Source organism: Nicotiana attenuata, unplaced genomic scaffold, assembly GCF_001879085.1.
Source record: "Nicotiana attenuata strain UT unplaced genomic scaffold, NIATTr2, whole genome shotgun sequence".
Lineage (NCBI taxonomy): Eukaryota > Viridiplantae > Streptophyta > Magnoliopsida > Solanales > Solanaceae > Nicotiana > Nicotiana attenuata.
Window position 1 is genome coordinate 53,735 of NW_017673926.1, and position 25,715 is coordinate 79,449.

At 39.5% G+C, this 25,715-nt stretch overlaps 1 protein-coding gene across 1 annotated transcript; it reads left to right on the forward strand.

Moving 5' to 3' along the window:
- Window positions 1-2,277: 2,277 nt before the first annotated feature.
- LOC109217639 (amino-acid permease BAT1 homolog) lies at window positions 2,278-6,913 on the forward strand. The gene is made up of 8 exons (XM_019381902.1): window positions 2,278-2,656; window positions 2,771-3,031; window positions 4,641-4,659; window positions 4,776-4,995; window positions 5,082-5,263; window positions 5,362-5,651; window positions 5,741-5,870; window positions 6,259-6,913. Exons 1-8 carry the CDS (start codon window positions 2,565-2,567, stop codon window positions 6,619-6,621), a joined length of 1,557 nt encoding a protein of 518 aa, XP_019237447.1. The 5' UTR covers window positions 2,278-2,564; the 3' UTR covers window positions 6,622-6,913.
- The last annotated feature ends 18,802 nt before the right edge of the window (window positions 6,914-25,715 follow it).

Here is a 25,715-nt window from a genome sequence, read left to right on the forward strand (position 1 = left end):
TATATATATATATATATATATATATATATATATATATATATATATATATATATATATATATATATATATATATATTGCTAAAACTATTGAATTCGGCTAAATTTTCATATAGTGAAATGTTTTTCAAGGAAATTATTCCTGGTGGAATATGATTTACTGTGTTATTGTTGTATAAATAGGTTGGTAATATATGGTAATTATATAGGATAAGGTTTGAGGAAAATGTTTATCTCTTACTCTTTAATTTGAAATCGTAATTTATTGATGTACTCAAAAGATTTAAATAATAGTAATAAAATAAAGCTCCTTTATGAAAAAAAAAAAAAAGGTTAGTTAGATTTGGAGGAATCTTTTAAATTCCATTATATTGAATCTTGACAATTTTGCACGTGCCGTTGAAAAAAAATTATATATTGCAAGTGAGAAACAGCGGTACATACAGTCCCTCTTGACTTTTCCAATAGCCAACAACCCCCAATTTAGATTTTATATTATTAGTAACTTAAAATTATTTATAGTGAGATAAACAAATTTATCCTGTGGAGGAAATCCAACAAATTACCTTAAATGCAGGACAAAGCAAATTATATTTTTTTTGAATACAACGATTAGAATGTAAATTCAGAACAATTATAGCATTATAATTATAAAATTTTATCACAATAAGGATTGTAAGGGAGCACTAAGTAGTCTCCATCCTTGTTAATAAGAAATTTCAGGTTCGAACCTTAGAATATTGAGTCGCCTTTATTAGGAATCGCTTTATTTTTAATGTGGATTTTTTTGGTGCGAATCCAGGTTATCCCCAAATGGAATTTTTCGGCGCGAATTCGATTTAGTTAGACCTTAATGCAGATATCAAATACAATAATAACCATAATAATAATATACCCAGTATAATCCCACAAGTGAGGTCTGGGGATGATAGTATATATGCAAATCTTACTTATACCTTGTGAAGATAGAGAGATTGTTTTTGATAGATCAACGGCTAAAAAAAAAAAGGGGTACCAGTAGTAGTGGTACTAGTCGGGCATTTTTCTATTCCTAATCCCTTATTTTTATACGATGTGTCATTATTTTCAATAGGATTAGCACTTTTCTTGCAGTTTCGTACTCACTGTATTATTTACTTCTATTGTCTTATTACCTTGTTTGTTGCTATTATTTCTCTATTGCTTCAATTTACTGTTTTTGAGCTGATGATCTTTCGGAAACAGCCTCTCTACCTTCGTCATGTAAGGATAAGGTCTGTGTCACACTACCCTTTCCAGACCCCACTTGTGAGGGTTTACTGTGTTTGTTGTTGTTGTTGTTTTTCTTTTTTAACTAAAGATAAAATGGCATTGCTGCATGCAAAATGACATGACCCCAAACATAAGTGGGTAACCACGTTTTCAAGATTAGCGGTCTTGCTGTCAATTGCAGATGTTTAATCGAGGACTCTGCAAGACCATTTTAAGTGTGAACATGAGCTCCAAGATGTTCCACTTTTATCCCAATTGATAAGCAATAATTATTAAATGCTTGGAATGAAAATTCAGCAGCATTATCAAGTCTAATATACTTAATTGGATTATCGAAAAATTGTGCCCGTAATTGAATTATTTGTGCCATTAATTTTGCAAATGCCAGGTTATGAGATGACAATAGGCACACATGAGACCATCTAGAAGATGCATCTAGTAAGACTATAAAATATCTAAACAACCCACTAGGTGGGTGAATAGGTCCACAAATGTCCCCTTGTATACGTTCCAAAAATGCAGGGGACTCAATCCCAACCTTTGTTGGTGATGGTCTAATAATTAACTTGCCTTAATAACAAGAAGTGCAAGAAAATTCATTATTTTAAAGAATCTTTAAATTCGGGGTGGGGGTGAGGGGGTAGGGTGGGCAAGCGGAGGGTGGGGCAGGGGCAGGGTTGGGGTGGGGTGGAGTGGGTGGGTGTGGGTTGGTAGGGATGGAGAATAGTGTAGGAAGGTTGAGAAGGAGCTTTTGAAAAATTTCTCCAATTAAAGGAAAATAAATTGATGAGGAAAATATTTTCTAAAATATTTAAGCCAACCAAACTGAAAAATTGAGACCAAACACACCCTTTATCTTTTTCTTTTTTAACTAAAGACAACTAGGATTTGAGAATATTCTTACCAAAGAAAATCATTGCTTCCAATAATTCAGATGATTTCCTATCTTGCAATTATGAGCTCATATACAAATAAAATACAGCATGGGTCTCTACTGTCAAACTTACGTCACCAAAAAACATAAGGCGTTCAAATCTTTCCCTATATTTATCGCACTTTCCGTTTCCTTTCGTTGACCATACTCTGCTCTTCACACTTCAGAAAAAACAACTAAAATTCCAAAATAAAATACACAAAAATCATTTACACAGTTCTGATTTGCTATGTAACTGTAAATCTTTGGCTCTTTCTATATATATATATATATATATATATATATATCTGAAAAATCCAATCCAGCTGCCATTTATAGATTCATTTCTCAGAATTAAAAGGAATTTGAAGAAGGCAAAGTTGCAGTGGAAAAAAAAAATAACAATGGGTTTTGAAGTGGAAAAATCAGAAATTGATACAGGCCATGCACGTCTTCACGAGCTAGGATACAAACAAGAACTCAACCGCAATCTTTCGTAAATACCCACTTTCAGATTTTTAACCAAAATACTAAAATTTTCGATTTTCTTATTTTTTTTAGACATTTTTACTTACTGGGTTTTTGTTTTTGTTTTTTTTGTTTTTTTTAGGGTGTTATCGAATTTTGCGTTTTCGTTTTCTGTTGTATCAGTGCTTACTGGATTAAACACATTGATGGGAACTGGTTTGAATTTTGGTGGGCCAATTTCTTATGTTTATGGATGGCTAATTGCTGGTGCTTTTACTATGTTTGTTGGGTTATCAATGGCTGAGATTTGTTCTTCTTATCCTACTTCTGGGGGTCTCTATTATTGGAGTGCTAAGCTTGCTGGTCCAAGTTGGGCACCTTTTGCTTCTTGGATCACTGGCTGGTAATTTTTTTTCTTGTTGTTGTTATTGTTGGTTACTTCCTGTTCACTGTTTCTTAAGCCGAGGGTCTATCGGAAACTGCCTCTCTACCTTCATAAGGTAGGGGTAAGGTCTATATACACACTACCCTCCCTAGACCCCGCTTGTGGGATTACACTAAGTTTGTTGTTGTATTAAAGCTTCTCGTTAAGGGTAAAATGAGAAGTTTAGAGTTAACATGTTTCTAGATATAGAAATATGTCATTCTTTTCGGAACATACTAAGAAGGAAATAAGGAAATAGTGTCACATGAATTGGGATAGAGCTACCATTTTTGGGCTTTCTAAGGTCCTATAATCATACAACTTTCAGTTCTTGGACTTTCTCAATTCTAGGAGGATTCAGCTTGTTGTTATCTTGGAGTTATCAATTTTAAACTGTCTGGTTTATAAGATAAGAGTATATTTGACGTTTATCTGAAGTTAAATACAATGTGGAGGAGAGCAAGTTGCAAATTTCTTAGTACATCAGATTGTGAAGGTTTTAACTTGTTTGTCTGCTAGTTTCACTGCCCTTACAAGTACTCTTAGTGTTAATCAAGGATGTGCCCATTATCCACCGAGTTTTGAACCACGCACCATTGGTACTCGGAATTTCCCCGTTATCAAAGAAAAAAAAGTCAAGCATAGCACCGGCATTCCACCCTTAGTTGTGATAGGCTAGCACAAACAAGCTTTTTGTGTTGATTGAGGCTCGGGCTTTTTGCTTTAGCTTGATTTGATTTGATGAATCTTACAAGTACGTGAACTTGTATTTAACTCCAAGACTATTCCCAAGTGCTGATAAAGGAGGAGAGTTGCAGTAGGTTGACGGTCAATGTTAAAGTAGTCAAATTATGAGACATCTCATAGTAATGAATCTTCTATGTATTGGGATGAAATGGGTCCAAATGGAGCCGAATACATAGGCGATTCATGTTGTTGACTCCAACTAGTTTAGTTTGAGGCACATTTGATTGATTGATTGCTGATCTGATTAACAGACTTTGCATTTTGGAAACAATAACTCTATCCATAGTTATGCTTGATTTCAGCAAAGCGCTGTTCTTCTGCAATCCATTCTGTGAGAAAAGCACAATCCAAATATAGTTTTGGCTTTAGACGACGAGAGTTAACATTTCTGAAAATTGCAACAGTGCTCTAGGACATACATTGCCAATAAGTTCCTTAAATGTATGTGCAAGTTTCAGCTCAAGGCCGCTAGCCGCTAAATTCCTTAGGAGGAACAGATTCATTGAAGAAAGTGAAAGTAATACAGGAGTAAACACAAAGAAATGAAATATGAAAATATTGAACTCTCCTGGATGTTGACCTCTGTTTTAATTCTTGACTAGGTACCTTTTATCATCTATTGACTTTCAATATTTAACTTAATGGACTATGAGATCATTCACATTAAGCTATACTCTGATTCTCTAAATCGTCAGCATATATAGTACACTCTTCTGTTAGCTCATACCTGTGTTGTGCTACATAAGTTATTTTTTGATAAGTTATTTTTTGATAAAAATGACGGCTTCTATGTTCATATTGCCCCCTTCTCAGTAAAATTCCTTTCATTTTCATGTTGCAGGTTCAACATTGTTGGTCAGGTATCATGAAGAATTACTCATATTACCGTTCACAGTTCTTAGTGTGCAACTAGATTTAGCTGCTTCACCGTATAAAATAAAACCACTCTAATGAACAACGAAAAATCTGATTGCAGTGGGCTGTCACAGCAAGTGTAGATTTTTCACTGGCACAGTTAGTTCAGGTGATAATTCTCCTTAGCACTGGTGGATTAAATGGAGGTGGATACCAAGCCTCTAAATATGTTGTTATCGCCCTCCACGGTGGAATTCTGCTTTTACATGCTATATTAAACAGTCTTCCTATCTCATGGTTGTCCTTCTTTGGACAACTAGCCGCTGCATGGAATGTTTTAGGTACATTGAAGTAGACCTTTTCTCTATTCGACCTCATAATTATGGAATTGTGCGTTCTCTCAGCTCCGAGTTAATGATTATTACAGGTGTCTTTCTTCTTATGATTTTGATCCCAATGGTTGCAACTGAAAGAGCCAGTGCTAAATTTGTGTTTACTAATTTCAATACTGACAATGGAGATGGAATTAACAATAACCTCTACATCTTCGTTCTTGGACTTCTTATGAGCCAGTATACGTTGACAGGTTATGACGCTTCTGCCCATATGGTGAGTGCTGCTTACTTTTCCTTCTTAGGAACTATTTGTTCAAAGTGATTGCGAGTGGATTTTAAATTTTGTTCTTCTCTATTGACTTTGTTTTGCAGACAGAAGAAACGAAAAATGCAGATAAGAATGGGCCAAAAGGAATTGTAAGTGCTATTGGCATATCAGTTCTTGCTGGCTGGGCTTACATACTTGGTATAACCTTTGCAGTTACAGATATTCCGCATCTATTGAATAAAAACAATGATTCTGGCGGTTATGCTATTGCTCAAATCTTTTATGATGCATTTAAGAGTAGATACGGCAGTGGTGTTGGTGGAATCATTTGCTTAGGTGTAATTGCTGTTGCCGTATTCTTTTGTGGTATGAGCTCACTAACTAGCAACTCAAGGTAAATATGCTTGATCAGAGATTCTCCTTGTTTAGCTCAGAGCCTCAGATTCTTTGGAAGAGCACCACTGATGACAATATGTTTTGCAGGATGGCGTATGCATTCTCCAGAAATGGAGCGATGCCATATTCGTCATTCTGGCATAAAGTAAACAAGCAAGAGGTTCCGCTAAATGCAGTCTGGATGTCGGCCTTTATAGCATTTTGCATGGCATTGACGGTACAAAATTTTCATGTTGCATCTTGAAAGACCACACAGAACCCTTCAAATAGATAACCGAGTTAAACAAGGACAAACAATTCATATAAGAATTAACACTACTATTACTTAATATGCTTTACATACATAGGCAGTCCGGTGCACAAAGCATTCCGCATTCACGTAGGGCCCTGAAAAGGCCGCACCCCAAGAGGTGTGACGTAGACAGCCTACCCTAATGCAAGCATTAGTGGCTGTTTCCACGACTCGAACTCATGACCTATCGGTCACACGAAGACAACTTTACTGTTGCTTCAAGACTCCCCTTCTGCTTTCTTGATTCACAAGTTTGTTTGTTACGCACCCTTCCAGTTACTAATATTTTTTTTTTGGTATATATGAATTATAGTCTCTTGGAAGCTTGGTAGCATTTCAAGCAATGACATCAATAGCAACAATTGGGCTCTATATTGCTTATGCCTTGCCAATCCTATTTCGAGTGACTCTAGCTCGAAAGTCTTTCACTCCAGGTCCTTTTAACTTGGGAAGCTACGGGCTCGTTGTAGGTTGGGTTGCAATATTTTGGGTCGCACTCATTTCTGTACTCTTCTCTTTGCCTGTTGCCTATCCTATTACAGATCAAACTCTCAACTATACTCCTGTCGCGGTCGGTGGCCTTCTCATTCTTGTTGTTTCTTCATGGATCTTCAGTGCTAGACATTGGTTTAAAGGTCCTATTACCAATATAGGAAACTCTAGTGAGGAAGCATAAAAACTATAATTCTTTGTAATTAGACAATGTTGAAGTGTGTATCATACTCTATACCAGAGGCGGATCCAAGATTTGAACTTTATGAATTCGAGTTCAGGGTTCTACCACAACTCATTTGATTTACTGGGTTCAGTATCAATTCATGTTACTTATTTAGTGAATTTCTTAACGCATATACAACGTCCAAGCTAGTGGCGGAACCACCTTTTTCTAAGGATGTCAATTGACACCCCTTACACTGATTAGCTAGGTCAAAATTTTACTTTTATGTATGTATACTGTATGTTGACTCTCCCTTATTTTTCTTGTATTTGCTTTTTTAGATTTTAACCACTCCTCGGTAAATCCCCGGCTCCAAGCTAAATGTACTAGTTCCTATGAATTCGTAACTCACACCATACGTCTGCCCCTGCTCTTTACATTCTCTCTTTTTTTTTCTTTTCTTTGTCTTTTTATTGTGAAAGAGAGTCTTGGCGTAACCGGTAAAGTTGTTGCCATATGACCAGGAGGTCACGGGTTCGAGCTGTGAAAATAACCTCTTGCAGTAATGCAAGGTAAGACTATGTATGTATAATAGACCCATATGATCCAGCTTTTCTCGAACGCCGCGCATAGTGGTAGTTTAATGCACGGAGCTGCCCTCTTTCTTTTTATTGTGGTATATTTTGCTAAAACATTCAGTGAAAGCATACATGAAGCAGACCATTTTTCCCCAGGCTTTGCACTTTTTTCCTTGGGCTGAAATGTTTTGGGCTTACCAAATTTAGCTGGGCTCTTCTTTTGAAGTGAATTGTCTGGTAGTAACTTTGGCCCATTTGCTTTTTTTTTTTTTTTGGGATAAGTTACACATTTGGCTGGTCGGCAAAAAATAATTATTTTCGCTAGCCAAATATACAAAATATGCATAAAATATGTGTATTATATGCATATTATTCATTAATATGCAAAAAATATTTTTTTTCTGGTTATTATTTTTGGGAGCGGCTATACTGTGTAGTTTTTCCTTCTTTTTTGGTGCTCTGCTTCTTCCTTCTCGAGATGTTCCACTTCTGCTAATTCCATTATGCTCATTTATTTTGTATTTCCTTCTTCATTTTTTGGTCTTTCATTGCTGCAACCCACAAAAATTTAAAAGAAATATTTTTGATTTTTCAAAATATAAACAAAGAAAAATGAAGAAACTTTTAAGTTTTAAACTCGATGGGTTTACAATTGGAAAACGTGATGATTTGTAGTCAATTCGAATACTTTATGATTTGGAGTTGCCACCTAACAAAGAGAATTAATTTTGGTTAAGTGTGTCCATTTGGCTAGCAAACCAAAAATTCTTAGTTGGAATTTTTTTTTTTTTTTTTTTTTTTTTTTAATGAAAAACTCCCTCCATAATTAGGAGTACCTATAGTGTTTCCACACTTCCCCTCCAGCGTGACTCGAACTCGAAACTTTTATCAACTGGGCAAGCCTCACTTGTCTAGAAGTTATTTGACTAGCAGAAAGTGTTAGATATCCCTTAAGCTCCTTATTAAATACAGTTACCTATTTATCTAAATTAAACTCATAAGTTATTTAGTTAAGGCATGCCAAAAACTTACAATCTACAAAAGCAAAAAAAGAAAATAAAAAAAATGAGAAAACGGTAAACAAATATTATAAATCAACAATTTAAGTGAGTAAATTGTTACTTCCTGAATGAATGATAAATGAAGATAAACAAATAAGTTGCTTCAACTAACTAAGGAAATGAAAAAAATTATATACATGGTCTGAGCAAAATATCTTCTTTTTGACAAACAAACAAAGCTAGATATATAAAGTTACGTAATATTGTTCATTACATCATCCTCAATGGTAGTAAAACTGAGGATGTTCATATTGCCTAGTCTGGCAAGATCATAAAAAATATGAGTTGTCACGACCCGGATTTTCCACACTTGGGAGTCGTGATGGCGCCTACTAATGAGAGCTAGACAAGCCAAATTAAATTACTAGTCCATTAATAAGCTAATCCATTTTTAACAATTTACGACAATAAAACAAAGAAACGAAATTTAATAATAAGCGGAAGTCTTAACATTTTTTTAAAAACTGAATAAAGTACGGAAAGTTCAACAAAATCCTCTACCCAAGACTGGTGTCACTGCACTCACGAACTGCTAAGAATACTACATACAAACGTCTGAAAAAGGACATAAACTGTTTGTCTCGAATACAATGAGATAACAGACAAAATAAAGGATAGAGGAGACGCCGGGCCTGCGACGCTTGGAAGGCTACCTCGGGTCTCTCTGAAATGAAGCCTGCTCCCACCCTACTGCTGCTCGAAACCTGGATCTGAGCAAAATAGCACAGAGTGTAGTATCAGCACAACCGACCCCATGTGCTGGTAAGTGTCTAGCCTAACCCCGGCGAAGTAGTGACGAGGCTAGACTGGACTACCACATAAACCTGTGCAATTATATATATACAGCGGAATCGAAATACAAGGCAAGTAAAACAATGTGGGAGGGGAAGCATGCTGTTGGGAGATAACAATTTCAAATATAAATGGACTAACACTAAGGAAAAGCACAACTCATACAACAATAAAGAACAGAGATCAACGAATGCACGGCATCACCCTTCGTGATTTTACTCTCATTCTCACCAAGCAATAATATAAACAAACGTGCACGGCATCACCCTTCGTGCTTTTACTCTCATCCTCACCAAGCAATAATATAAACAAACGTGCACGGCATCACCCTTCGTGCTTTTACTCTCATTCCTCACATATAATCAATAGAATAGGCACGGAATGGCACATCGTGCGGCACGGCATCACCCTTCGTGCTTTACTCTCATCCTCACAAGAAACAAACAATGCACGGCATCACCCTTCGTACTTTAGCACTCTTCCTCACCCAAACAACAATCACAAACAAGGGCAAGGAAATAATAAAACCAGAATAGAAGTCCCGACAAGGGTACACAAACAACAATTTAAAACCCGGCAAGGGTACAACATCAATAACCAACAACGTCCCGGCAAGGGAATAAATCATCAACTCTTTTCTTTCTTTCACTTTCATCTCATAGTTCACATTATCACTTGAGCCAATGCTCCACGAAGTTTCAAGATCACAATTTCTTTCACAAGGTCTTTACAACATATAGAAATCATCAATTAAGCATGGAAGGCATATCAACAACCAAACTATTCGCAAAATAAGGACTCACGGTCATGCTAGACACCAATGTATAGATACTCGTCACCATGCCTATACATCATACTCGACAATTAGCAAGTATCAAATAAGACTCAACTCCTACTCCCTCAAGCTAGGGTTAAACCAAACACTTACCTCAACTTCCACGGCCAAATCAATCCACAACAACCGCTTTCCCTCTCGAATTCGGCTCCAACTCAATCAAATCTATACAATAATGACTTCATAATATCAATATATGCTAAACAAATCAAACCCAATGTCTAATTATAGATTTTCAAGCTTTCTTTCCAAAAATCCCAAAATCGCCCCCGGGCCCGCTTGGTCAAAACAAAAATCAAATCCCCCATTCACCCACGAGCCCGAATATATAATTTGTTCTCAAATTCGATCCCAAAACGAGGTCTAAATCAAGAAAAAGTAAAAAGCCCTAACTCTACCCATTTCCCCCAATTTCTACCCTAAATTACATGTTTTAGGCTTAGGAATTCAACAAATATTGATGGAAAATGAAGAAAACGAGTTAAGATTTACTAACCCAAGAAGTTTTGGTGAAAGGGAGCTTCAATGGACGCTTAGAAACCTTGGAGAAGAAGAAGTTCGTATGTTTTTATGAAAAATTCGCGACCACACTGTTTCTGAAAATTAAATATAACTGGGCGAAATTTTCCCTTCGCGTTCGCGGAAAGAGAGTCGCGTTCGCGAAGGGTTGACTCAACAGAACATCGCGTTCGGGATGGGGGAGGACGCGAACGCGAAGAGAAAAGGCTGGGGGGTCCAGGATTTGGTCTATGCGAACGCGTGGACACTTACGCGAACGCGATGAAGGGAGCCCTATAAACTACGCGAACGCGAGGCTATAGATGCGAACGCGATGAGGGAAAAATCATAGCTTCGCGAACGCGAAGGAGGCGTCGCGAACGCGAAGAAGGAACTGGGTCTGCAACAGCTGAAGAATTTCTGCAACTTTCCTAAGTTTGAAACCACCCCGAAACACCTCCGAAACACTCCCGAGCCCTCGGGGCTCCTAACCAAACACACACACTAACTCAACAACATCCTACGAACTTAACCGTGCGATCAAATCGCCAAAATAACATCAAAAACAATGAATCAAACCTCAAAATCACTAGTTTTTCCTCAAACTCCATAAACTTTCAAATTTAGAGTTTTAAGTCCGAAACACGTCAAACGACGTCCATTTTCAACCAAACTTTACAGAAAGCGCTTAAACCATATATAAGACTTGTACCCGGCGGCGGAACCAAAATACGGGCCCGATACCATAGTCTTTTAATCAAATTTCATTTTTAATTTCCTTAATTATTTCCAAAAAATAATTTCACACAAAAATTCATTTCTCGGGCTTGGGACCTCGGAATTTGATTTCGGGCATACGCCCAAGTCCCATATTTTCCTACGGACCCTCCCGGACCGTCAAATCACGGGTCCAGGTCCGTTTGCCCAAAATATTGACCGAAGTCAAATTTAATCAATTTAATATCAAAATTTAGCATTTTTCTCACAGAATTCATATTTAAGCTTTCCGGCTACGCGCCCGGACTGCGCACGCAAATCGAGGCAACCTAAATGAGGTTTTCAAGGCCTCGGAAGCACGGAATGAGTAAGAAAACAGGTGATGACCCTTTGGGTCGTCACGTGAGTAGATAGTTTTTTCACAAAATAAACATAGCCAACCCTATCTGCATCTAGCTTATTTAGGATAATAATAGGTGGCCTATCTAGTAGTTGGTGTTCCATGCGCTTTTCTAGAGCTTCCTTTGCAAGTCCATGCGCAACTTGATTCCCATCTCTGAAGTTATGGCGAACGGTCATTTGCTTCAACCGGTGCATTAACCACCTGCAATAGTTGACAATCATATAATTAGATTCGTTACATTGTTCTAATGTTTGAATTACCTCCGTTGAGTCTGTTTCTATAACCAATGAAGTGTAGCCATTTGTTAAAGCTATTTGTAGACCCTCTTTGAGAGCTTCCAGTTCGGATTGGAGGGGGGATGAAGCTGGACAGTGATGTTGAAAGCCCAAAATCCATTGCCCGTTACAATATCTGAACGAGCCTCCCAAGCCTGCTAGGTTATCTTTCTTACTGAAAGCACCATCAATATTAAGCTTAAGGAAACCTTTGGGGGATTTATGCCATGCAATCATTATTGTGTGTTTCTGAGCTATTGACTGTTCTTTTTGGGTTAGCAGTTTATATTCAACTACCAACTAAATAGAACTTTTGAGAGTGATTTTAAAGGAAGTGTTTTCCACATTATTTTTATTGCGGTTTAACCATATATTCCAAATGATAAAAGCAAATAGGTCCGTCCAAGTAACAATATTCGATAGTTTTGGGGTATGGAGGTCTCTTAGAGTTGTTAGCCAATGGGAAGAGTTGACATTTTAACGCCCATTACTTCCCAAAGGCCATGAACGACTGAGCATTCAGTAAAGATACGCTCAGCGGTTTCTATGCCTGATTTGCACACCGGGCAGGTACGGTCAATATTGATACCAATATATTGAAGGTAGGTACGAGTTGTCAGCTTGTTGTGGAGATATTTCCATAGAATTTTTTTTATTTTATTCGGGCACTTGAGAGCCCAGATCCAGGTGAACTTTGTATTTGTAGGATCAGAAGGGTTTAATAGATTGTAACAATTCCTAGAGTTGAATTTACCATTACTAGTAAGAGCCTAGAATTGATAAAACAAGAATCTATATATGTCCTAACAGTACTTAAAAGATTTTGATGACATATATGCACTTAAATGAAACTTTGCAATATTAAAATCTCAGTTGAATGGAGTAATATTTTAAATTATTAAACAACTCAAAAACAAATTATCTTTCAATGACAGATATAACACGTAATACATATAAAATTAGCAATAATATTTGTAAACTAGAAAGTGTTCTTAGAAATAATATGAATATGAAAAAATATATTAAATCTTGAATACTCTTGAATATTTGTTAAAATTCCTGGCTTCGTCGGTCAATCCCTAATGATAGAAGTGAGTTTTTGGTTAGGTACCTCATCTATATATTAAACTAGAGAAATGTAAGTACTAAGAATGTACATGAATCAGGTTGGTTTAGTTTTTATGAAAATCAAACCAATCAACTATATCGGTTTGGATTGGTTTAGTTTCATCGGGTTTTTCGAGTTTTTTTTGTTACATGAATATTATTTCAATCTTACTTTATTAAATTTTTTTATAAGCAAATATATGTTTAGTAAAAATTGAAAGAATTGACAAACATATAATCTATTAAAATATTCTTATGGGAGAATTTTTTTAGGTATATATGGTAGTTTTTTTCGTTGATGTACACTTTCAAGGTTAATCGAATTTAATATTTAAATATAAAAATCAATATGATACCTAAATAATGATTTTCCTTATTAATTTTAAATTATCAAAATACTACTTCAAATTCAAACAAGATACAAGAATTTAATAGATCTTGACATATGAATATGGAAGAACAAAGAGCTTGATACATTTCAGTAACACATGATAAGAAAGTGATCAAACAATCCATTATTTAAAGTTTATAAAAATAGAGCACTTCATATCTTATTAAATATTACATCATATAAGAAAATCCCAAATATTTGTAAATATTGTTTTAAGGAAAATTCTATATAAAATCTTAAAAGTATATATAAGAATTATATATTTATATGTTGGTTTGGTTCGGGTTTCTTTTACTCAATACCAAACCAAATCTAATCGAATTTTTTAATCGGTTTGATTTGACTTTTCGGAATGATGCGATTTTTCTGTCCGGTTTGACTTTTCGGATTGGTGCGATTTTCCGGTTCGATTTGTACACCCTAATAAGAGCACTAAATTTCCTCAATCGCCTGCTGTCTCATCTAACGATAGTTTATTTGGTTGCTGTCTCATTTAAATGATTCATTCGATAACACCAAACATCATAAAGCAAAAAAATACTGTTCCTATTTTAATATGTAGAATGTGACAATTTTCGTAAGAGGCCTTGTCATGACCCAATTTCACTACAGGTCGTGATGGCGCCCAACATCGTTGCCAGGCAAGCCAATGCGGAAATATTTGTGAGTTCAAATTTTACTTTACTAAAACAGTTACATCAATTCCTTAATTTGAATTTAAAACGGGTGGAAATTAGCAACGTAAGTCAATAATTATACAATCCCAAAAAAAAAAATAGTCTACCAATGTGTGTGCCAAGACCTAGTGTCACAAGTATGTGGGCATCTAGTAGAATACACAAAAGAATAAATCTATCCTACTGTCTGAACTAGAATAGACAGCCAAAAGTACAGAGAGACTCCAACACGCGACTGAACGGCATAGGAAAGGAGCAGCTCACCGTGGAATCTCGGACTACGATCAAGTATGCGCACCAGACTGGTAACCAGATGTACCTGCCTCAGATCCTGTACAATTAAGTACATAAGCGTTGTATGAGTACATAAACAATATGTACCCAGTAAGTATCCCGTCTAATCTCGAAGAAATAGAGACGAGAGATCGACTTGACACTTACTAGGGTCAATTAATATATAGGAAAGTGTTATACTAAGCATGGATGTCACAAATAAATAACAATTTATAGCAAGAAGTGATAGGTCATTCCCTAGATAATATCGCAGTTAGCCATTTACATTTCAGGGCATTTAACGAAAAGTTCAATTCACAGAAAAATACCGAGCAAGAAGCATGCGCAAATAGTGCCGAGGTCGTACGACCCGATCCAACATAAAGGTAAAGTGTGCACTGCCAGAGGGTCGAATGGCGCGGACCATAGATGCATCTATTACCCCGCTCGCGAATCATTCGTGCGATGCGGTCAATATAATTAAACACAACAACAGTCAAACAGGGATATATCAGGGAAACAATTATTCAAAGAATGTCAATTTCTCTTTATAAGGCCAAGGAAGTGAAGTTCCTCTTTATAAATTCATTTACCACATTCAACATGATTTAAGAAATCCAAATTGGCCATTAAGTTACAAGAATATCACATAAAGCATGGTTTTGGGTCCTAGACTACCCGGACTTAAGCATATTAGTGGCTACGCACGAACTCTCGTCACCTAGTGCGTACGTAGCCCCTCCCCCCCCCCTCCCCCGCATTTAGTGGCAAATTATTCAATTATTTCACCTATGGGGACAATTCCCTCTTACAAGGTTAGAAAGGAGACTCACCTCGCTCCAAAGCGTACTTTAAATATCAAGAACGTGCTCAAACCCTCAATTTGAAGCCGAACGATCCAAACTAATTAAACGAGGTAGAAACTAGTCAATACAAGCTCAAGAGTTCGCATTTTAACTACTAAAGTAATTTCCCAACCTTAAACACAAGTTTCCTAAAATCCAACCCCGGGCCCACGTGCCCGGATTCCGATATTTTTCGAAGAAAGTTGTTCTCTATAACCTAAGGATCAATAATATATGATTTCTACTTCATTCCATAACAAATTTCGTGGTAAAATCGATTTTTTTTTATCAAAACCCTAGGTTTTGCTCTAATCCTATGATTTTTCCCTAATCTTTGTGTGTTAATCTACCCAAGACTCAAGTAATAAACTCAAAATAAGTAGGATGAACTTACCTCAAAATGCTAGGTGCAATTTCTCTCTTTGGAAGCTCCCAAATCGCCCAAACAATGGTGGAAATGTGTCAAAAATGGCTAACACCCGCAATAAATGAAGGTAACTGCTTCAGTGATTTCCGCATCTGCGGTCCTGGGCCGCACCCGCGCCCACCGCATTTGCGGAAAGGTGTCCGCTTCTGCGGAAAAGTGTCCGCTTCTGCGGAATTTCAACTGGGCCGTTGGGCCGCTTCTGCGAGGGATAAGCCGCTTTTGCGGGAAGATGGCCGCTTCTGCGGCTTTGGGCTTGGCCGCTTCTGCGAGAGAACGACTGGCTGGCTAACCGCAGGTGCGGTTATGAAAGAAGAATGGAGCTTCAGCTCCTTTCCAAATTTTCCAACTTCACTCGAGCCTCGTCCCATTGACGCTCGGGGCCCCCGGGCCCCGCCCGAACATACCGACAAGTTTGAAATCATAAGACGGACTCGCTCGAACCCACGGAACGCCCGAAACAACGCTAAATCTAAGAATCACCCCCTAAAACCAATTGAATCAAACTTATGAACTTCAAGTTCTTCAACTACTTCAAATGCGACGAAACACCCTTACGCTACTCGGATTGATACCAAATTTTGCGTGCAAGTCTTAAATGGACATGCGGAACTATTCCCGGTCTCGAAACTCCGTTCGGACCTCGATAACACAAAAACCCGCTCCAAACCAAATATTTAAGAACTTCAAACCTTAAGGAATCAATTTTCACTATTAGGCACCAAAACGCTCTCGGGTCATCCAAAACCCGATCCAGACATACGCCCAAGTCCAAATCATCATACGAACCTGTTGGAATCCGGATTCCGAGGTTGTTTTCTCAAAATGTTGACCGAAGTCAAACTTGGCCTTTTAGGCCAACCTTAAGGAACCAAGTGTTCCGATTTCAACCCAAACTCTTCCAATTCCCGAACCAACCATCCCCGCAAGTCATGAATCAGTAAAAGCAAGTACGGGAAGTCTTATTTAGGGGAATGGGGGTTCTAAACAGCAAAACGACCAGTCGGGTCGTTACATTCTCCACCTATTAAACAAACGTTTGTCCTCGAACGGGTTTAGATTCATACCTGAAGTGCCGAATAAGTGGATATCTGCTCCGCATGTCCTCCTCGGACTCCCAGGTCGCTTCCTAGACTGGTTGGCCCCTCCACTGGACCTTTACTGCAGATACTCTCTTGGACCTCAACTGGCGCTCCTGCCTATCAATAATGGAAACTGGCTCCTCCTCGTAGCTCAATCTATCGTCTAGCTGAATAGTGCTGAAGTCTAACATATGAGACCAGTCGGCATGATACCTCTGAAGCATAGACACATGAAAAACTGGATGGACTCCCGATAAGCTAGGAGGTAAAGCAAGCTCATATGCCACCTCCCCAACTCGCTTCAACACCTCAAATGGGCCAATAAACCTTGGGCTCAACTTGCCCTTCTTCCCGAATCTCATGACACCCTTCATCGGCGAGACTTTCAAGAGGACCTTCTCGCCGACCATGAATGATAGATCACGCTCCTTCTGATCCGCGTAACTCTTCTGTCTGGACTGCGCTGTGCGAAGTCTTTCCTGAATCAACTTCACCTTCTCCAAGGCATCTTTTACCAGATCTGTACCATACAACTTAGCCTCTCTGGGCTCAAACCACCCGATAGGAGAACGACATCGCCGATCGTATAAAGCCTAGAATGGGGCCATCTCAATGCTGGACTGATAACTATTATTGTAAGCAAACTCGGCCAAAGGCAAGAACTGACCCTACTGTCCTCCAAAGTCAATCACACATGCCCTAAGCACGTCCTCCAAAATTTGAACTGTCCGCTCCGACTGTCCATTGGTCTGAGGATGAAATTCTGTACTGAGCTCCACGCGGGGGTCCCCAACTCACTCTGAACGGCTCTCCAGAAATGGGAAGTGAACCGAGGGCCTCTATCTGATACGATGGAAACAGGCACCCCGTGCAACCGGACTCCCGAATGTAAATCTAAGCCAACCTCTCTGAAGTATAAGTAGTCACAATCAGAATGAAGTGTGCCGACTTGGTCAACCTGTCAATAATAACCTACACTGCATCAAACTTCCGCAAGGTTCGGGGCAACCCAACTACGGAGTCCATAGTAATGCGCTCCCACTTCCACTTAGGGATAGGCATTTGCTGAAGTAGGCTACCTGGCCTCTGGTGTTCATACTTAACCTGGTGGCAATTCAAACACTTAGCCACATACTCAACTATGTCTTTCTTCATCCGCCGCCACCAATAATGCTGTCGCAGCTCACGATACATCTTCGTAGCACCTGGGTGAATAGAATACCGCGAACTATGTGCCTCTGCTAGAATCCTCTCCCTCAAGCCATCAACATTAGGAACACATAGGCGACCCTTGAGTCGCAGGACACCATCCTCGCCAAAAGAAACCTCCTTGGCACTACCCTGTAGCACCGTCTCTCTGAGAACTGCCAAATGCGGATCATCAAATTGCCAGGCCTTGATCTCCCCCAATAATGAAGACTGAGCAACAACACACGCAAGGACTCGGCTGGGCTCTGAAATATCCAACCTCACAAGTCTGTTAGCCAAGGACTGAATGTCCAAGGCTAGTGGCCTCTCCTCTGCTGGAATGAATGCCAAGCTACCCATACTCTCTGCTTTCCTGCTTAAGGCATCCGCGACCACATTTGCCTTGCACGGATGATAAAGAATGGTGATGTCATAGTCCTTCAGTAGCTCAAGCCATCTACGCTGCATCAAGTTGAGATCCCCCTGCTTGAACAAGTGCTGTAAGCTGCGATGATCAGTGTAAACCTCACATGACGCCCCATACAGATAACGCCTCCATATCTTAAGAGCATGAACAATCGCCGCCAACTCTAGATCGTGCACACGATAATTCTTCTCATGAATCTTCAGCTGACGGGAGGCATATGCAATAACTCGCCCCTCCTGCATCAATACACAACCCAAGCCAACGCGTGAAGCGTCGCAATATACCGTATACATCCTGAACCAGAAGGCAACACAAGAACTGGTGCTGTAGTCAAAGCCGTCTTGAGCTTCTGAAAGCTCGCCTCACAATCCTCGGACCAGCGGAAAGGAGCACCCTTCTGGGTCAATCTAGTCAGAGGTGATGTAATAGATGAAAAGCCCTGCACGAATCGCCGATAATAACCTGCTAAACCCAGGAAACTCCTGATCTCGGTCACTGAAGTAGGACGTGGCCAACTCTGAACTGCCTCAATCTTCTTGGCCTAAAGTCAACTACTTTCCCTTTTAGCATATAATAATAAGAAATGATGTATTACTAACACAATAATGTTAATATAGGGGTTATTTATTATTGGATGATTGATTTGATGCATTTAAAATTACAATTACATAGTGTATATTTTAAAATAAATTTTTATTCTTTCAAAATAAAGTATCAGTTACAAGTACAACTACATGAAGGATTATTTTGTAATTTGATAATTGTAATCAATCTATTGATAATTCTCCAATTGTTATTCCACATTCGATCATGCATAAAATAACATAATTTTTCGCATAACTTATGCTGGTATTAGTTATGCAAAAAAGAGAGAAAGTAAAATCCAATATTCTATAAAGTAATACTAAGCTTTATGTGAAAAGGAAAAGTAATATCAAACATTGTATCAACGGAGTTAAATTGTAGTAAGTGGTGATTATTTCCTCTAGTACTCCCCACCAAACATCACCTTATAGTTAATTTGTGAGAAGATACTGAATTTTAGCATTGGAATAAGATTCTTTTAGAATAAACTTTCATTTGATTTATTCCATAAAATGGTATACACGAAACAATAAAATATAATATACAGGTAGAAAATGATCTTTAGTGACTGTATAGGTCAAAATCTGCCCTAACGTATTTAAGACGAAATAACGTTAAAGGAAGAGTCTTCAAGCCGTCATCAGTCGAGATCGACCGGGAAGTAATGAGATTCGAGACCGAAATATCAGCAAGGGCCGAGGTCGAGCACTATTGGCGAAGCTGTAACGGCTAGTTTCGGAAATAAGATATTTAAGGGAATATCCTAGAGAATATTCTCTGTCATATGTACTGTTAGGGTTTGTTAGAAATATGTATCATATATAGGAAGACGGGCCAATGATGTAGGGCATGTGATATTCATTTGTAAGAACACACTTTGACAAAAGATTCTCTCTCTCTCTCTCTCACTATAATACAAACAACACCTTTTTCGCTAAGATTCTTGTCCATGTTATTCCATATTTTCCACTAGATCTGAGGATAGTTCAAACATTCAAGGATTTTGCCTGTCATTCATAATTGTCAGGAGGAATAACACCTAGTTCCTCCTTTATTGGGTGAATCACTCCTTTTATTTACTTAAATGCAATTTATTATTGTTTGTTGCTATTTAATGCTCTATCGTTACTCACGTTGCTTGGAATAATTATTACATACCATCATTATATTCCTACCAGATCTGTCCAACATTAGTCACGCTTTCGGAACTCACATCTAGGAATATTATTCTTAACTAGGTTTAACCTCTTAATACATAAATTTAATTATTAGAGCCAAGAATTATACTTTTTGGTCAAACAATTTGGCACCGTCTGTGGGAATTTTCTAATTAAATTTTTAGTTTCTTTTAGATCTATCACTAACACGGATCACTAACATAAAAGAATAAAAAGCAAGAACAAGATCTCCTTTCTTTGTGTGCACAAATCTCGATATGGCAGGTAACACGAAAGAAAGGGCGAGAATAATCAATGACCTCCCAACCAACTTCATGAGCACCATCAACGAAAGCTGCGAAACAGTAGACGAAGGTGCAACGCCCAATGCCTTCCCTAGGCCAGATGGGTCACGACCCCCTCATTGAAGCATCACAAAATCTCTTGGTAAGGGAGCCTCCACACATGTGGGGGAAGAGACGTCCCCAGCTGTAAAAATGCTCCTCGAAGCATGGGTAACGGATATGCTAATTAGCGTCCTCAACAAGCTCTGCCGGGATGCAGTTGCAGAAAACACAAGGATTTGCACTTTGCAACCGGCGGACGAACAATACAACTAACTCCCTCCACCTCCAACGACATGTATTACTCATAACGCCAATGATAATGTAGGTGACAACGCCCTTGCAGCCATTTTGAAAAGGGCGGAAGAAATGGAGAACGAGAATAAGGTACTCTGAGAACAAATGAAAGAACACCAGGAAAGGGTCGGCAAAATACCGGATGCTCCGAAGCTGTTGCCGAAGAGAGACACCGACCGGTTCATTGAACACCCGTACAGTAATAACGCAGCCCCACATGCCATACCAAAAACCTTTAAAATGCTGCCCCACCTCAGGATATATGATGGCACGACTGACCCTGAAGAACATATGACTCACTACGTCACCGCCGTGAAAAGCAATGATCTCGCCAAAGAACAAGTATCCTCCATTTTGTTGAAAAAATTCGGCGAAACCCTCACAGGAGGAGCGTTAACATGGTATTCACAACTACCTGCGCGTTCTATTGAAACTTTCGAAGAGATGGCCAACAAGTTCGTAACGGCCCATGCTGGGGCTAAGAAGGCCGAGGCAAGAGTGAACGACATATTTGCTATTAAACAGTCTCCAGGAGAGGGATTAGGGACTTCCTTGCTCGGTTCAATCGAGTAAGGATGACCCTACCGAACGTGTCAGAAGGGATGGCGGTTCCAGCCTTCCAGAACAAGCTGAGAAGGGACGGATCGAGGGCAATTAGAAAGCTATTAAGTCAACTGATGAAGTACCCCCAACCACTTCGGATGAAATACACAACGCGTATTGTGCCGAGGCCTGAGCAGATGAGGACGACCTCAATGGACCAACTCATCGACTGACCTCGGTATATGGCGAATCCAGAAAAGATCGAAGAAATGAAACTAGAAGGGACCTCGCATGTCACGACCCGGAATTCCCATCGTCGGGACCGTGATGGCACCTAACATTTCACTTGCTAGGCAAGCCAACGTTAGAACATATTATCAATTTTTAACAGTTGAATTGAATAACGAGAAATACTGAAATAACTGAAATATGAATGCGGAAGCTAAAATTGTCAAACACCTACTACAAAATCCCTGAACTTGGTGTCACAAGTGTACGAGCTACTAGAATAGTACATACAAGGGTTTGAAATAAACACAAAGCCGTCTGAATGAAAATACACAGCTAAATAGAAAGGGGAAAGGGACTCCAAGGGCTGCGGGCGCTGAGCAGCCATACCTCAAGTCTTCGCTACTGTCCGATCCGAGCTTTCTAGTAGCCACCGCTGGGACCGACTCCAAAATCTGCACAGATGTGCAGAGTGTAGTATTAGTACAACCGACCCTATGTACTGGTAAGTGTCGAGCCTAACCTCGATGAGTAGTGATGAGGCTAAGGCGGGTCTCTTACACTACAACCTGTACGCAGTATAGCTAATAGTGACCGAAAAATAGAAATACTGAATAGGAAGAAGCAGTCAACAAAAAAAATGAATAACTACTGCCTCAGTAAATAAACCAATATTGTCCAGAATTAACAATCCTTAGTAGTTCATATGAGGATACCAAAAACCAACATGGCTCTAGAAATGGAAACACATAGGTTGTTGCGGAGTGCAACCCGATCCCACGAGACAACACAAAATCCTCCCTTATTTCACCGTAATAATATCAACAACAGTAGTGCCCAAAGCCAAGGCCTCCTCCACCATATCCTAAAAGGCTTGAAAGGAAAAACAATGAGAATCAATTCACGAAATTCATTGATTTGATGAAAAGTTTGTCTATAAATGTGCCATTGGTTGAAGCCTTAGAACAAATGCTGGGATATGCCAAGTTCATGAAGGAATTGGTAACAAAGAAGAGATCAATGAAATGTGAAACGATTAAAATGACACATCAAGTGAGTGCCATTGTGCACTCCATGACTCCAAAGTTAGACGACCCCGATGCCTTTACAATCCCATGCACTATTGGAGTGCCGATTTCGCCAAAGCTTTATGTGACTTGGGGCAAACATTAACTTGATTCCCTATTCTGTGTTCAAGACATTGGGGATTGGGAAACCATGACCCACATCCATGACGTTGCAAATGGCGGACCAGACAATGAAGAGGCCATTGGGAATAATTGATGATGTGCTAGTTCGGGTCGACAAGTTCATACTTCCCGCAGATTTTGTGATACTTGACTGTGAGGTTGACTACGAGGTGCCAATCATATTGGGTAGACCTTTCCTAGCTACGGGGATGGCCTTAGTTGATGTGGAAGCTGGGGAGCTCACCTTCCGGGTGGGCGATGAAAAAGTTGTGTTCCGTGTTTGCAAGTCAATGAGGCAGCCTAATAGCAACGAAGTGTGTTCGTTTGTGGATCTTGTGACCGAAGTAATTGTTGATGACACAAGTGCTGTGATTAATGTTGTAGACCCATTGGAAGCTGTATTATTGAATCATGAGGTGGATGAGAAGGGAGGCTTGGTGGAATATGTCAATGCTTTTCAAGGAATGGGATCAAATTCATATGAACCCCGAAAACTTTCCTTGGACCTTGAGAACCGGAAGACTCCACCAACAAAACCCTCAATCGAGGAGCCTCCTACATTGGAGTTGAAGCCCTTGCCTTCACACCTCAGGTATGAGTTCTTAGGCCCTTGTTCTACTTTACCTATTATTCTTTCCTCGTGCTTAACTAACGTGCAGGTAGATTCCACCCTTGCGGTGCTCCAAAGGAGGAAGAAGGCAATAGGTTGGACATTGGCGGATATTCGGGGTATAAGCCCCACCTTTTGCATGCATAAAATCATATTGGAGGAGGATGCCAAACCCTCCGTGGAACATCAAAGAAGGTTGAATGAGGCCATGCAAGAGGTAGTCAAGAAAAAGATCATCAAGTGGTTGGATGCTGGGGTTGTCTACCCCATTTTTGATAGTTCATGGACTTCACCGGTACAATGTGTCCCAAAGAAGGGGGAATGACTGTGATTACAAATGACAACAATAAGTTGATCCCCACAAGAACTGTCACTGGTTGGAGAGTATGCATGGATTATAGGAAGATCAACAAAGTGACTCAGAAAGACCATTTTCCGCTTCCATTTCTTGATCAGATGTTGGATAGGCTAGCCGGACGTGCTTATTATTGCTTCTTGGATGGGTATTCTGGATATAACCAGATTCTTATTGCACCTGAAGACCAAGAGAAGACCACCTTCACTTGTCCATATGGCACATTTGCATTCTCAAGGATGCCGTTTGGTTTATGTAATGCACCAGCTACTTTTCAGCGGTGTATGATGGAAATATTCACGGATATGGTGGAGGACTTCCTCGAGGTTTTCATGGATGATTTCTCTGTTGTGGGTAATCTTGATAAGGTATTGGCACGTTGTGAAGAGACCAACTTGGTGCTTAATTGGGAGAAGTGTCACTTTATGGTCGAGGAGGGCATTGTCCTCGGCCACAAGATCTCCAAGAATGGTATTAAAGTGGATAAAGCAAAAATTGAAGTGATATCAAAACTCCCTCCTCCTACTTCCGTCAAAGGAGTGAGGAGCTTTCTAGGTCACGCGGGGTTTTACCGTCGGTTCATCAAGGATTCCTCAAAAAAGGTGAACCCCTTGTGCAGGTTGTTGGAAAATGATGCAAAATTTGTGTTTAGTGACGATTGTATGAAGGCATTTGAGCTACTCAAGCATAGGTTGACTACCATCCCATCATTACCGCACCAAATTGGAGCTTACCATTTGATCTCATATGTGATGCTAGCGACGTGGCGGTAGGAGCGGTATTGGGTCAAAGAATCAATAAGATATTCCATCCGGTCTACTATGCCAACAAGAGCATGAACGAAGCCCAAGTCAACTATACGGTGACCGATAAAGAACTCTTAGCCATTGTCTTTGCTATGGAAAAGTTCCGCCCGTACCTCATGGGTACCAAAGTGATTGTTCACATCGATCACGCAACGCTTATTTGATGAGTAAAAAGGACTAAAAGGCTAGATTGATGCGGTGGGTACTTCTTCTACAAGAATTTAATCTTGAAATCATAGACCGAAAAGGGAGTGAGAATCAAGTGGCGGACCACTTGTCCCGTTTGGAAGAGGATGGGAGGCCCCGTGATGGCCTTGAGATCAATGATTCGTTTTCGGATGAACAACTGCTTTCCATGTCTTTGACCGGGATGCCTTGGCTCGCCGATGTGGCTAACTATCTTGTGAGCAGAATTATCCCGAATGAGTTCTCTTCAAACCAAAGGAAGAAGCTCAAACAGGACTGCTTGGATTATTATTGGGACGAGCTATATCTTTTCAAAATTTGTACTGATGGTATTATCTGGAGATGTGTTCAAGAAGAAGATAAATTGGGTATTCTTAGAGCTTGCCATTCTTCCCCCTATGGTGGTCACCATGGTAGGGCGAGAACTGCTACAAAGGTCTTAAGCTGTGGATTCTATTGGCCTACCTTGTACAAAGACGCTAGAGAGCTTGTTAAGCGGTGTGATGATTGCCAAAGAGCTGGTGGGATCTCCAAGAAGAATGAGATGCCTCTCACCACCATCCTCGAGATTGATATTTTCGATGTGTGGGGCATCGACTTTATGGGTCCATTTGTGAGTTCATGTGGGAACACTTATATTCTTGTTGCTGTGGATTATGTCTCCAAATGGGTTGAAGCTGTGGCTTTGCCCAACAATGAAACACAGAGTGTGGTAGCCTTCTTGAAGAAAAACATATTCACAAGGTTCGGCACCCCAAGGGCCATCATTAGTGATGGGGGTTCTCATTTTTGCAATAAAGCCTTTGACACTTTACTCTCCAAGTATAGTGTCACTCACAAGGTGTCAACCCCCTATCACCCCCAGGCAAGTGGACAGGTTGAAGTCTCCAACAGGGAGATCAAGAGTATTCTATCCAAGACTATCAATGCAAACCTGACAGATTGGTCAAGGAAACTTGACGATGCTTTATGGGCCTATAGAATAACTTACAAGACTCCAATTGGTATGTCTCCTTATCGGTTGGTATTCGGGAAAGCATGTCACCTCCCAGTGGAATTAGAGCATAAGGCCATGTGGGCGTTGAAGAAATTAAACCTTGAGTGGGATGTAGCTGCCAATCTTCGGGTGGAGCAATTGAATGAACTTGATGAGTTCCGGTTCCATGTTTACTCCAGTTCGTCCTTGTATAAGGACAAAATAAAGTACCTACATGATAAGTATATCCAGAAAAGAGAAT

Excerpts from the sequence above, each read along its gene's own strand:
- LOC109217639 (XM_019381902.1), top strand. The coding sequence starts at position 2,565 with ATGGGTTTTGAAGTGGAAAAATCAGAAATTGATACAGGCCATGCACGT. Across the intron at positions 2,657-2,770 it reads GAACTCAACCGCAATCTTTC|GGTGTTATCGAATTTTGCGT; the intron begins GTAAATACCCAC and ends TGTTTTTTTTAG. Across the intron at positions 5,871-6,258 it reads CATTTTGCATGGCATTGACG|TCTCTTGGAAGCTTGGTAGC; the intron begins GTACAAAATTTT and ends TATGAATTATAG.